Raw genomic sequence first — 13,473 nt, 5'->3', positions numbered from 1 at the left:
TCGTCTATATACATACCACGACACATTCCAGGGATTCCTAACGTTTCCATCAGATGTGGAGAACAAATTACTACATTACTCCCCAGCTGCACGGCGGAAACCAGACCGGTGACTCACTCCACGCAGGAATGTGATGATGTTACGCAATATATATATATATAAAAAAAAAAGGAGTTTCACAGATACTGTATCTTGTTTATGCATTTATTTAAAAGAGACGACGTAACAATACCACCTTTGTTGTCACCTTAAACACAGGCGGTAAAAATAGATACAACAGATAACATGTCGGCTGCAGCAGGAAAACAAACAAAAAAACAGGAACTCCTCTTCTGTCGCTGATTTGACTGAAGCTATATTCATTAGACTTTAAATATACGCACGTCAGATTGATTTGGTTCTTTTATTACAGAGGTTTTATGCCCTTCAGTGCAACTAGTCAGTCAAAATATTGTGAGGGGAAAAAAAAAACATTTTCTGCAGCCGTGTGGCCTAAATGAACAATAAACAAACCTTTTATATATAAAAAACTTAAAACATGTATTCAGGTTTTCACATTTTAACACTAGACATCAGTTCATAATGAAGTCATATACATCTTAAATTGTACTCCAGCACAGTCATCTTCACATTTTAAAGTTCATCTTTGGTTTTCTCCTGCGTTGAGGTTACCTGGTTGCGCCTGACGTCCATCCTCACACCGCCTCGTGTTTTCAGCTCAGACAGGCACGATGATGTGATCTCATCAGAGTCTGGTTAACAGGTGCTGCTCTGCGTGTTCCCGCTCTCCGACATGTACGACTTGCTCTTCCTGGAGTATTTCATGGAGCTGAAGGAAACCCTCATCCTCTCCACAGTCCTGCTGCTCCTGCACAGCAGAGTGTTCTTCACGTGGTTCCTGAAGTCCTCCGACACAAAGTAGTAGATAAACGGGTCCAGGCAGCTGTTGAGGCTTGCCAAGCATAACGTGGAAAGGTAGAAGCTGTAACCGTTATTTATCACTCCGTCCTTCAGGAGCGAGTAATGCACGATCAGCATGATGTTACTGGGGATGAAACACACGAGGAACGTCACCAGGACGGTCACAATCAACACCACGGCTCTCTGCCGGTTCTTTGCTGCTGAACTGTCATCCATGCTGTTCCCAAGAGCCCTGAGTAACAGAACATAGGCCACGACGATCACTATGCAAGGGACGAGGAACACAACCATACCCATGAAGATGAAGTAAAAGTAGGGGAGCTGCACGGAAGGGAACGGGTTTTGGGCGTCCTTTATGACGTTGACGTCGTGGCACGTGGTTATGTTGGGATCTTTGAGTTGGGCGGTTTGGTCATACAGGTAGAGAGGCGTGGTGGTGAGCCAGATGAACGCCCAGATGGCCACGCTGACGCCGATGGCCACTTTGTTGTTCTTCCTCTGCTGGGACAGAGGATGTGCCACGACCCAGTACCTCTGCACGCTGAGGCAGGTGATGAACAGAACAGAGCAGTACATGTTTCCGTAGAAGAAGCCGACGAGGACTTTGCACAGCGGCTCTCCGAAGATCCAGTTGTTGCCGTTGAAATGGTAGGATATTTTCATGGGCGTCCAGATGACAAAAAGCAAATCGGCCAGAGCTAAGTTAGCCATGTAGATGGTGGACGGGTGCTTCTTCTTGGTCCTGAAGAGGAACACCCAGATGGCCATGCCGTTGGCGGGAAGTCCCACCACGAGCACGATGACGTAGATGATGGGGATGAAGACCGTGGTGAGATGACTCTTCAGCGCTTCAGACGTTTCCTGGTCCACAACAACTTTTTTTGAGTCTTCAGGGTCCACATACCCGATAAAACCTCGTCCTTTACCTGAAAAACATAAAGTTAATACATATTAACATTTAAAATATCAATCATCACATATTTTTAATCATTTTATTAAAATAAAAACCTTCCTGACTACAGTTTGACTGAGTTTCTGTTTGGACAGAGGTTATTTGTTTAATATCTGTCTGGTTTATGTTGATGGATGAGCACTAATACAAATAATTTATAATCCAATGAGGAACAGCATGTAGTCATAATTAAAGTAAAGACAAATAAGCTTTTATTCTTCCTTATTGTCAAACTTTGACATGATATGAGCTCAAATCTGCACAAACTACTGTTTTAAAAAAAAGTTATAAACGCCTACATTTCCCGACGTCCTGTCTGTTTGGGTGCTGGCCATAACCCAAGGTTAAATACTGTATTTGAATATATATAAAAACATAAATATTCTCTGTTATTATGATAAAAATGGTTTGAAATATGAATCTTATCACACGTAACACAGCATGTGTGTCGTAATACTCCCTGCTGGGTCTGGTATGTAGGTGACCTCGATCAACAAGAGCAGAGAGCAGGGACAGTCCCGGTCTTACCTGCCGCATCAGAGACAGAAACCCAGCAGAAAACCAACAGCAGCGACAAAAGCGAGCGAATTAAATCCATGTCTGTGTCTGTGGAGCGTCTCTTCTCCTCTTCTCGACGAGGACTTCTTTCTTTAACGTCGACAAAAAGCAGCTCCGGTCAGTACGTGCTCAGAGGACACGCCCCGAGACTACCTGTCCACACGTCACCTCTGCCCCGCCCACCACCAACACCTAGTCTGAGCTGGTTTACCCACCGGAGGTTTCCATGGCGACCAGCGCCAAACATTCATATTTAATGAGTATGAATAAATAAATAAATAAATAAATAAATAAATAAATAAAGTTATAGTAGTTGATGTTGACAGCTGTTACAAATACTGTGAGAGAGGTAAGCATTAAATTTACATCATATCTTCCTCCCATAAAAGATTTCTGTGGTTTGGAAGTAGAAAGATTTGTGCAGTCATGTGGAAATAATACATACACTAATAATTATTTACAATATTAATACATATTTTTAGGATATTCACTTTAAAGGTGCAGTGTGTAAGATCTTTATTTTCAGAATAAGGCAGACATGCGATATAATATTCATAACTATGTTTTCATACATGTATGATCACCTGAAAATAAGAATATTTTTATTTTGGGCTTTTTATATTTACAGTGGGAGCGGGTCCTCTTCCATAGAGGTGTTTCTACGGTAGCCCAGAACAGACAAACTAAACACTGACTCTGGACAGAGACAAGGAAGGCGAGGGTGATGTGAAGAGATTGCAATGCAGCGATTACACCACTAAACTCCACACGCTGGACCTTTAAGCTCCGATCTGTCCGACACAATTAATCATTCATCGTTGCAGATGAAGTCCTTTAAAACATGGATTCATCAAGTATTGACTCCTGCTCTGTTTTATTACAGAAATCACTCTGTGTGGCTGTAACATTTAACAGGATTCCTCTGTTAGGTTCGAACAGGCAGTCTTTGTCTTTTCAGATCACTGTTGGTACATTTTTGGAAATGAAAGTGTCCATGTAAAAAATAAACTGTCCGTCTGCCAGTAATAATATTTCCATCATCTTTCTCTTCCTGTTATCGTGTCAGATGGTGAGTGAGATTTGAACAAACACTGAAACGAAACCCAACATGTCACTGAATGATGTGTCAGCGTGCAGTATTTCTACTACGGTAACCCTGGAAAGACTTTTGAGAAAAAAAATCTGCCTAATTTTGTCCAATGTTTCGCTTAATGGAGGCAAATTAACACAACTCGATCGAGCGGAGCCTCAAGTTAGAGGCACGAATGACAACTCCACATTTAATATGTTAAAAAAATCGTTTCTTTCTTTGCATAGTTTGATACATCCCACCTACAGTGACTGTGATAATATCATTTCATTAAAAAGATATCATATATAATGTACTGTACATAGACTTAATTTGTGGTTGTACTCTGTCGAAGAGCTCATACATATTTTGGAAGACTAAAACCTGAATTTACAGCAAAAGTTTGTTTTGAAAATAAGGAACACCCAGCTCGACCTTTGCAACGAGCTGCATGCGACAATAGAGGCAGAGAGGAAATGTCAGTGAGCAAACACAAGGCCTGTGCAGGGTTCACCAAGTTTCTTTAATGGCCAACAATGTATGAAGGTGACACAAACTCCTGCAGCACAATGCACTGCTGCTGCTATGATGTTTGAGTTTTCAGAACATTATGTCCTAAAGCAGGCGAGAGAAACATATTTAAGACTTCTGCTAATTAGATTTAAGATCTTTTAATGTCTTCTTTCTGTGTTGTGGTACCTGAGATCGGTCTTGATTTATTTGTTAACATCATTAACTGTGATTGGATGTAAAACTCTGTTGCCGTATATTATCATTAGATTAGTATTAATCACTGTCTGGTCGTGACTTAGGCGATCTTGACTAGGGATAGGAATTGATTCGATTCTTTATCGATTCTCATTTGGAAAAAAAGAGAACAAACAGGTTGATCAGCATCAACTTTGTTTAGTTAGAAGTATCATGACCTTACAAAACCAACAGCGAGGTCAAAAGAGGCTCACAGCCTGGATAATAGTAACAATGTGTAACTACTTTCCGTAGAGGTGGTCATAGCCTGGCTGCTGTCGCTGCTGCCAGGTTGAGATTCATCTCCAGTCCGAAGCGTGTCAAAAACACGACATTCATTTCAAAATATTGCATGTTGTGTGCGCAAATGTTTCTGCATGTTCGTCGTGTTCCCTCCCGACGCTGTTATCTCCACTTTGCAATGATTGCAAGTCGCCCTGTTGCCATTTTTTTTGGTGAAATGCAGCCAAACTTTGAAACGTTTGAACCGAGTGGGTGACATTGTTTACTACTGACTACACGGCACGTGTGAAACTTGCGTAAGTTACGTGGCGTAATTAGTCGTGCTTCCCGGAATCGAGCGTGCGTTACTTCTTGCGGAAAGTTATGTGACGTGATTCGTGCTTTCTGGAATCGATAAGAGAATTAAGATAACCTGCCAAACGATTCCGTGGGATTGAAACACACGGAACCGGTTCTCGATTCCCATCCCTAATCTTAACTACAACACTGCCCTCGCTTTAACTGTCGAGTACTTTTTCAAAGACAGCTACTTGGACAGTTTGTTGGGGGATAAAAACACAGTTAGTTGCACATTTCATTTTATTGACAAAAAATATAGTCACAAGTAAAAATCCTTATATATATAGATATATACAAGTGCGTATCGTGTATCGTACAAAACGTCTGAGTCTTAAAAACGCTGACAAATAATTTATCTCACACATTAAAAATGATTAAAACGCATCATTCACACCCAATCCCATATCGAATAAAACCACAGAACCAAGAGCATTAAATATCACATCAAATTTCCATTTTTAAAAATAAAATGCAGTAACTTAGACAACTTCCAGGAGGTCCTAACCACAGAGGACGCTCCGAAATTTCCTCACAGTAGAATTTAAAAAGAAATTGACTTTACGCCTGAGTTAATCCATCAGGATTCAGCTTAAAAACACCAACAGTCCACTAGCAGCTGCTGCTCTGCGTGGTCCCCGTGTCCCCCGTGTCAGACGTGTAGGTGTTGCTCTTCTTGGAGTACTTCAGAGCGTTGAAGGAGATCCTCATCCTCTCCACGGTCCTCTCGCTCCTGCAGAGGAACGTGTTCTTCACGTGGTTCCTGAAGTCCTCGGAGATGAAGTAGTACACGAACGGATCGAAGCAGCTGTTGAGACTCGCCAGGCACAGGGTGGTGATGTAAAATCCGTACAGGTTGTTCTCGGCTTTGCCCAGGAGGAGGATGTAGTGCACCAGCAGCATGATGTTACTCGGGGTGAAGCACACCAAGAACATGATCAACACGGTGACGATCAGGACGACGGCCTTTCGCCGCTTCTTGGTGATGGTTGGATCCGACATGCTGTTCCTGAGAGCCCTGAGCATGAGGACGTAGGATATGATGCACACAACTGTCGGAACAACGAATCCAAATATTCCCATCGTCAGGAAGTATCCCGCTGCTATTTTATTATGAGCGGGCCTGGTGACGTCGTGGCAGGTGTAGATCTCGAGGTTCCTCACGTAGACCTCCTGATCGTACAGGTAGAGAGGGATCGTGATGAGCCAGACCACCACCCAGATTGTGACGGAGACGGCTACGGCCATGCGGTTGTCTCTCTGCCGCTGTCCGAGCGGGTTGACCACAGCCCAGTATCGCTGGACGCTTATACAGGCGATGAAGGCGATGGAGCAGTACATGTTGCCGTAGAAAAACGCCACCAGGACTTTGCACAGCCCCTGACCATAGATCCAGTTGTTGCCGTTGAAGTGGTACGCTATTTTCATGGGGACCCAGATAACAAAGAGCAGGTCGGCGAGCGCCAGGTTAGCCATGTAGATGGACGCCGGGTGCTTCGTCTTGGTCCTGAAGAGGAACACCCAGATCGCCAACGCGTTGGTGGGAAGTCCCAAAGCGAACACGATGATGTAGATGATCGGGAGGAAGACGGTCGTGAGAGAACTGCTCAGGACCTTCTGGGCCTGGGAGCTGACCAACAACCCGTCGTCTGTTTCCGTCCCGGTGAAGCCTTTCGAGTCTGTGTCAAGTCACAACATGAAAACGAATGGAAAGCAGAAGTCAGGCAGGTTTGAATGCACGAACATGAAAGTCAAATATCAGCTCTGTTCAGCTGTGAGAAGTCAGGAGGTTTGAACTGTGTTTTTAAAAAGCAGGTCAAAGTATCACAGCCGAATAATTTACAGAAACTTTTATTACTCAGCTCTGTCAAACCAACTCAGCCTGTAAAGAAGTGAAACATGACACAGACAGAGCTCAGAAGCGACGTGTGTAGGTTGGTAAATCCTGAATGTCTCTGAGCTGAATAATATATAATAATAAAACTCAGACAAACAGGAGGGGGGCTCACCTTTCTGTGACAGGCAGGTGTGGAGCCCAGACAGGAGCAGGATCAGGTGGAAGCCTCGCAGACTCATGGCTGGAGGTTAGGAAGCAGAGTGCAGACTGTCCGCGGGTGTGGCTGCGCTCTTCTCCGCTTCACTGTCTCTGTGTACCGGCCATGCCCTCAAATACCTCGGGGTTTTTTTTTTTTTTCGCACCTGCGTGATGTCACCCGGTCAGGTGACCGCGTGAAGCCTATCGCGAGACACACCTCCGCTGATTGGAACAGATCGTCCGCACTCCAGGAATCAAAGACATCTGATAAACAATCCAAATATGGAATGTAACTAAGTACATTTACTCAAGTACTTGTACTTAAGCGCGGATCTGACTTTAACTTTATTTGAGTTATTACATTTGATGTTTTCACATTTGTCTGACAGCATCCACAGCAGGAATATGAATAAAAAAACGTTTTACTTCAGTGTGGGTGCTTTTATTTTGTATATTTAGATTTCTGCTGTTTCCTGATCCATGACGCATTCTGATCTTTTTAGACTTTGAGTCACATGATCAACAAGTAGCGTCATGTGTCTGTCTACAGAGCAAAAATACACACAAGACAAGACAAGATCAGATCAGACCAGAACAGACCAGATCAGAACAGATCAGACCAGAAGGTTTTCAAATGCAGAATCTGTCTATCAGACACACTTTAATGTACCTGTATGATTACATGTGACAGATAAACTAAAATGAATTGAAATGCCCTTTAATCAGTTTAATGCTGCACTGTGTAGACTGAATATGTTGACATTAAGTTTCATAAAATGAGGCTGACGTGTCTCCTAAAACAAAAGACCAGTAGAGTGGAGGAGATTCTGATAAAACTACAGGAGGGCAGTCGTCATCAAACAGTCATAAATAGAAGCAGTGTGTGTGTGTTAACACCGGGAGTTGTTTATTGGCATAATAAAGTCGATGTAATTAAGATTATAGTCTGACCTACTTTAATTTCCCCCTAATTTACTGTGCGGCCTTTCAAAGAAGGAAGAACAGAAAGTACATCACACCTGCACATGTGGGAACAGACACAGTGTGATGTTACATTAAGTGCAGACCTTTAGTTTGTCTCAGCTGCTGATGCTCTAAATAATCCTCCATGAGCTTTGCTGTCATGGTGGGCTGCTTTAAAAAACTCGATCTTGTTGCTCAACCAGTAAATAATTGTAATTATTCAAGTCCAGTTGAGGTTCTTTGTTGCATATCATGCCAATTTCTTCATTGTTTGGGCTCCCACAGACCCCTCTGCTGTATTTGTAGAAGTAACAATCATTATTCGACCTTATTAAAACCCGATATGTATAAAAGCATTGGTGGTATTCCTTTGGTTTCACTAAAAAGTAATTCATTAGACGACTGGTACCAACCTGAGGGTCCGGACCCCCACCAGGGGTCGCCAAACGCTTCACAAGAGGGGTTGTGAGGTTTTTTGGGGGGTGTAAGAAAACTTAAACTTGTTATTTTTAAAGTTAAGATTATTATTTAAAAGTCCTGAACACAAACCGTCTTCACAGAGCTTCACTGTCTGTTAAACAGCCTCGATCGACATTAGACAAGTTTGCAGGTGAAGCAGGCAAAGAGAAAACGCTGAACTACCGTTATTACACTACTTTGTGATGCCTATCAGCTATGTATGATTGGTAAAAAGATATATATATATATATAATATAGACAGAAAACTGTATTAAACACAAACTTCCCGCAATTATTGTGTTCACTATTTATGTTAATCATACAGTTTATCAGGTGTTCCCTTCTGTTATTGTTATACTTTGAATATCATATCAAACATCCATCAAATATGTCACTTAGTCGTCAGTTTTCTCGACTCCCTTAAGGTAAAATGTTGGGAACTATGATCATGTTAAACTTTCCATGAAGAAGCTGCTGCAAAACTCCAAAAAACAGAAATCCAGAAGTGCTATCAACAACAATCAGACACATGGAACATTTGAAAATCCATTTTTATTGAGCCATGTTTTACAGCCGGGGTCCAGATTACAGTGTACATCTGAACAATGTCATCAGTTCTCATCAAAGAGCAGGCCGGACCAGAAAATCCCGTCCAAAACCAGCTCAGACCATTAGACTGTTTTATGTTTCTACACCTGCGACCTGCCCAGTACAGCAGTACACACCTGATGCCCAACATGATTACACTCATCAGGGTCACAGAGGGGCTGGAGCCAAGCCGGTACATCCTGGATATGATGAAACGTTTGTATGAATACTCCTCTTAAGTAAAAGTATATGAGTATTATCAGCAAAATATACTATAAAAGTACTCATAGTGCAATAAGATGTTCGCTGTCAGTGTTTTCTTTTTATATCTGATGTTTTTTTAATTCATATTCCTGCTGCTTCAATGTATATGTTGCATTTTACGGCTGTAAGCTTATTTTGAACTACTCCATATACTGTTGGCTAGTTTAATCTATAAGCAATGCATCATGGTCTATAAGATCATCATATGTTTGTCCTGTTTTTAGCATTATAGATATATATACATACATAACTTTCACTGGATAGGAAGGATATGGACAACAGTAATCTGACAAATGTAGTACTTGAGTAAATATACTTAACGTGATAGCCAGTATTTACTCAGTCAGTAGTCCCTTCATCACATCAGACTAACACACAGTGAAAGAGGCGGCTGAGGTCAGATTCTCTCCTTCAGGTTACCTTTTATTAAAAGTACAGTAGCGCCACCTGCTGGAGGAGAAGAGAATCTGGCAAAACGGTGTAAAATAAAAAGGCCTTAATATGCACGACGCTCATAAAAGTACTTCACATCTCCAACCTGCAGAGAGCAGCAAAGCACAATCTACGACTCGGCTCATTACTATTGTTTCTTGATAATACTGTCACAATGATGATATGATAAAATATTTATTCACAGACCAGAAGTGGCAAAAAAAAAAGCTTTGAATATATATACACAAAATAAAACATGGTGGGCAGCTTAATTAGTTAGTTAGTGCTTTAGAATAAGCTTTTCGGCAAAAGTATATACAGAAAAAAACAAAAAAACAAAAAGAAAACTGCAGGTTTTCTTCCATTACATGTAATACTGAGCGCTTATAAACTCATAACACTGCGAAAGTAAAAGCTTTTCATAGTTTCGATGTTCAGCAATTGTTCCAGAGCTCGTTGTTATCTGAGCTCAACTTCCTTCCGTTTGTTCTGACTGTGTGCGTCACTCCAAAGGCACGTCGGCCATTTGCACGTTTACTGTTAAGGAAACCAAAAATTTCTACTGATTCTGCCTCGAGGAGAGCTCAAGTCATCCTCCCTTCATCTGAATCCTAAAAGAAAAACACAAACAGCGGCCTAAACCTGACTACACCTTCACTTTCTACTGTTTCCTGACTTTAAAAATCACAAGTAAGAGTCACTCTGATTAACGCCCGTTTAATCAGACCAGCAGTTTCTTGTATTGGCTGCTGAGGCTTTTTTGGAAAGAGTCCATCGCGGTGACTGTAGTGTTTATGTCGGAGCTTTCGGTGCGTTTGGCTTTCAGGATATTTCTGCTGCTGGATCTGCATGAATTCGATGACGAGCTGCTGCTGTTGATGTCTGTGAACTTCTCGCACCTCAGCATGCTGGATAGCTGTCTCTGGCATTGGGATGATCCGAAGTAGTAGACCAGAGGATCCAGGACGCAGTTCAGACTTCCCAGACACAAAAACACCAGATAGACTGCATAGGAGCCGTCGGGCGCCTCTTGGACCTTCTCCACTCCCTTGCTGAGCTGCAGGTAGTGCACTAGAAGCAGACAGTTTGTGGGCGTGAAACACAGCACAAACATCACGAGCACGGTCAAAGCCATCACCAGTGCTCTCGTCTTTCTGCGAGAGCGTCCGGGGACCCCGCGTGGGACCCTGCTCAGGGTCCAGATCACCCGAGTGTAGGACACCAGCGTGATGAGCAGAGGCAGGAAGAAGAGGACGCAGCAAAGGATGATGAAGTAGATGGTGTACTGCGAGACGAGCTTGTGGACGGGCTGGATGTCGTGGCAGGTGGTGATGTTCAGCTCGTAAAGGTGGACGGTCTGTTCGGAGAGGACGAGGGGCACGGAAACCGCGAAGGACAGTGTCCACATGGCTACGCAGGCTATGACGGAGTTCCGCGGCCTTCTCCAAACCAGGGAGTCGATGGGGTAGACCACAGCAAGAAGCCGGTCCACGCTGATGCAAGCTATGAGGAGAACGGAGCAGTACATGTTCCAGTAGAAAGCTGCAGTCACCACGCGGCACATGAGCGAGCCGAATATCCAGTCGTTGCCGCCGAAGTGATAGGAGATCTTGAAGGGGAGCAGCAGGCCAAAGAGGAGGTCCGCACAGGCCAGGTTCAGCATGTAGATCGCCGACGGCTTCTTGGGACGGATCTTCCGTGAGAAGGCCAGCACGGCGCAGATGTTGATGGGCACGCTGATGAGGCAGACCAGCGTGTAGAAGGACGGTATGAGGACGGTGGACACGGGGCCCGTGAGGAACAGCAGCGCCTCTCCTGAGATCCTCGGCTGGCTGTAGTTGGCTACCTTACGCCCCCGAGGGCTTGCAGAATGGTTATGTTTGTGGACATCGTCATCGTCAATAAACTGACCCAGGTCAATCGGTTCATCAATGACTGAAGAAAGAAGGGAAAATGTCCTCCCGTAAAACGTCGTGCCTGGAGAGAGAAAAGAATGCATCAGGTCCAAGAAACAAAAGATAAAATACAGATTTACGTCTTTGTCTGTTTGTGTCTGTAGATTTCACCACAACTTCCACATTTAAACAAAAATAATGGTCTTAAATTAGGTAATCAAGATGATGATCATGATAATATCTACTACTAGTTCAGTGTTTTTAATCATTCAGTCATTCATAGTTGATTAATCGATCAACGGAAGAATAAACATCAGTTTGTTCTTACTTTTCTTCTTCTCACTTACTTTTTGAAATTGAAAATATCAATAATTTACTGGTTCCAGATCCTCAATATGAATTTTACCGGCTTCTTTTGTGTCTGCTATTGTGTTTAAAATAAAATAAAAATCTATATGAATATGTCAAGAAGGAGCCTTAGAAATTATAGACACAATAAAGTAATCCTCAGATTAGCGGATGATAGAAATAATTAGTAGTTGCAGCCTAAAATCAATTAGACAAATAAGAGAAAGAAAAAACAAACAAATGTCAGAATTCTCTGGTGTAAATATGACGATTTGATCTTTATGTCTGTGGTTTTCATTTTGACACTTTCAAAGTGTAGAGCTGCAAATCAAACAGAAATAAAGAATCGTTAACTGTTACACTTTGATGGTTTCATCATAATCAATTAATATTCTGATTGAAAGAAAGTCCAAAAACCCAAAGATGTTTAAGTTACTGTGATCTATGACAAAAAAAAACCTTTAAGAAGCTGAAACCAGAGAATGTTTGACATAGTTTCACTATTTCTTCTTGAAAAATGACTCAAACAATTAATTAAGTTACAAAATAGCTGCTGATTAAATTTCTGTGAATCGATTAATCGACGAATAAGAACACAACAGACAAACAGTACATTAACAAACATTCACACTTATTTGTTAATGTACAAAATTACATGTGTAAAGTCATTCACACATAAAAATACTAATTATCACTGACTTAATTAGAAACTCATTTCAAGTCTTACCGTTCTTCTTGTTTTTAGGGTTCTTGTGGTTCTTGTCTGCAGCCGAAGCCGCATGAGCCAACAGCAGAACCAGGAGCAAAGTTTTTGGACAAAACATTTTGATTCTCAAAAAAAATAAAAATTAAAAAACAGTTGTTAAGAAACTGTCGTTAAAAATCCGCGCGTGTGTCTTCTCCGCGTTCCTCGAGTCTGTCTCCAGTTTAATTCTCCTGCTGCAGATCGTCACCCAGCCGGTGTGTGTGTGTGTGTGTGTGTGTGTGTGTCCGCCCACACAGTCCAGTCTGTCCCAAACGGGGGCCTCATCCACCAATCAGCTGCAGCCAGAGACATGCCTTTGGGTTGACGTCACTTTGTCTGAACCAGATGATAAAGGTCCAAACTCTAAATGAACCATAACAACCAGTTCCCATCACCCGTCCCCCTGGCATGCAATTCATCATCACCATTGTTTTTATTATAGTGTTTTATTATGGTTTCAAAACTCATGTGGATGCAGGTCAGACTTCATGTGGTTGCTAATGGTGACCTGAAGCTGCCTCATCATCGCATAGTCAAAGTTTTACCCCCTAAAATGAATCAGAATACACTTGAAGTAACTCAAGTATATTCCTCATGTAGAATGATGTATATCACTGAATTCAAATCACGTGTTCATCATCCTGATTAGATTAGATTAGATAATACTTTATTTATCCCACAACGGGGAAATTCACTTGTTTACAGCAGCGAAAAATAGAATCAAGGAGGGAAAACACAAGTGTACATATTTACAAAAAGTACTAAAGTAGAATGTGCAGATTTACAAGTACTAAGGTAGAACATAAACTTTAAAAAACAACAACAAAAAACAAAAAACAAAAACAAAACAAACAAGAACAAAAAATAGCAATGGTTGACATGAACAAGAGACTACAACATGATCAGGTGCAGGTGTTG

At 42.0% G+C, this 13,473-nt stretch overlaps 3 protein-coding genes across 3 annotated transcripts; all 3 read right to left on the bottom strand.

Moving 5' to 3' along the window:
• Window positions 1–190: 190 nt before the first annotated feature.
• f2rl1.2 (coagulation factor II (thrombin) receptor-like 1, tandem duplicate 2) lies at window positions 191–2,605 on the bottom strand. The gene is made up of 2 exons (XM_019264877.2): window positions 2,402–2,605; window positions 191–1,847 (listed from the first exon to the last, which is right to left on the bottom strand). Exons 1-2 carry the CDS (start codon window positions 2,469–2,471, stop codon window positions 757–759), a joined length of 1,161 nt encoding a protein of 386 aa, XP_019120422.1. The 5' UTR covers window positions 2,472–2,605; the 3' UTR covers window positions 191–756.
• A 2,482-nt stretch (window positions 2,606–5,087) lies between these two features.
• f2rl1.1 (coagulation factor II (thrombin) receptor-like 1, tandem duplicate 1) lies at window positions 5,088–7,016 on the bottom strand. Its single transcript, XM_019264884.2, has 2 exons — window positions 6,836–7,016; window positions 5,088–6,505 (listed from the first exon to the last, which is right to left on the bottom strand). The coding sequence occupies exons 1-2, from the start codon at window positions 6,900–6,902 to the stop codon at window positions 5,439–5,441; spliced, it is 1,134 nt and encodes a 377-aa protein (XP_019120429.1). The 5' UTR covers window positions 6,903–7,016; the 3' UTR covers window positions 5,088–5,438.
• Window positions 7,017–8,868: 1,852 nt separating this feature from the next.
• On the bottom strand, window positions 8,869–12,806 carry LOC104926611 (proteinase-activated receptor 1). The gene is made up of 2 exons (XM_010740505.3): window positions 12,538–12,806; window positions 8,869–11,544 (listed from the first exon to the last, which is right to left on the bottom strand). The coding sequence occupies exons 1-2, from the start codon at window positions 12,632–12,634 to the stop codon at window positions 10,289–10,291; spliced, it is 1,353 nt and encodes a 450-aa protein (XP_010738807.2). The 5' UTR covers window positions 12,635–12,806; the 3' UTR covers window positions 8,869–10,288.
• Between the last annotated feature and the right edge of the window lie 667 nt (window positions 12,807–13,473).

This window comes from Larimichthys crocea, chromosome IX, assembly GCF_000972845.2.
Source record: "Larimichthys crocea isolate SSNF chromosome IX, L_crocea_2.0, whole genome shotgun sequence".
NCBI lineage: Eukaryota > Metazoa > Chordata > Actinopteri > Sciaenidae > Larimichthys > Larimichthys crocea.
The sequence above is the reverse complement of the archived record's forward strand: the minus strand, read 5'-3'. Positions and strand labels throughout refer to the sequence as shown.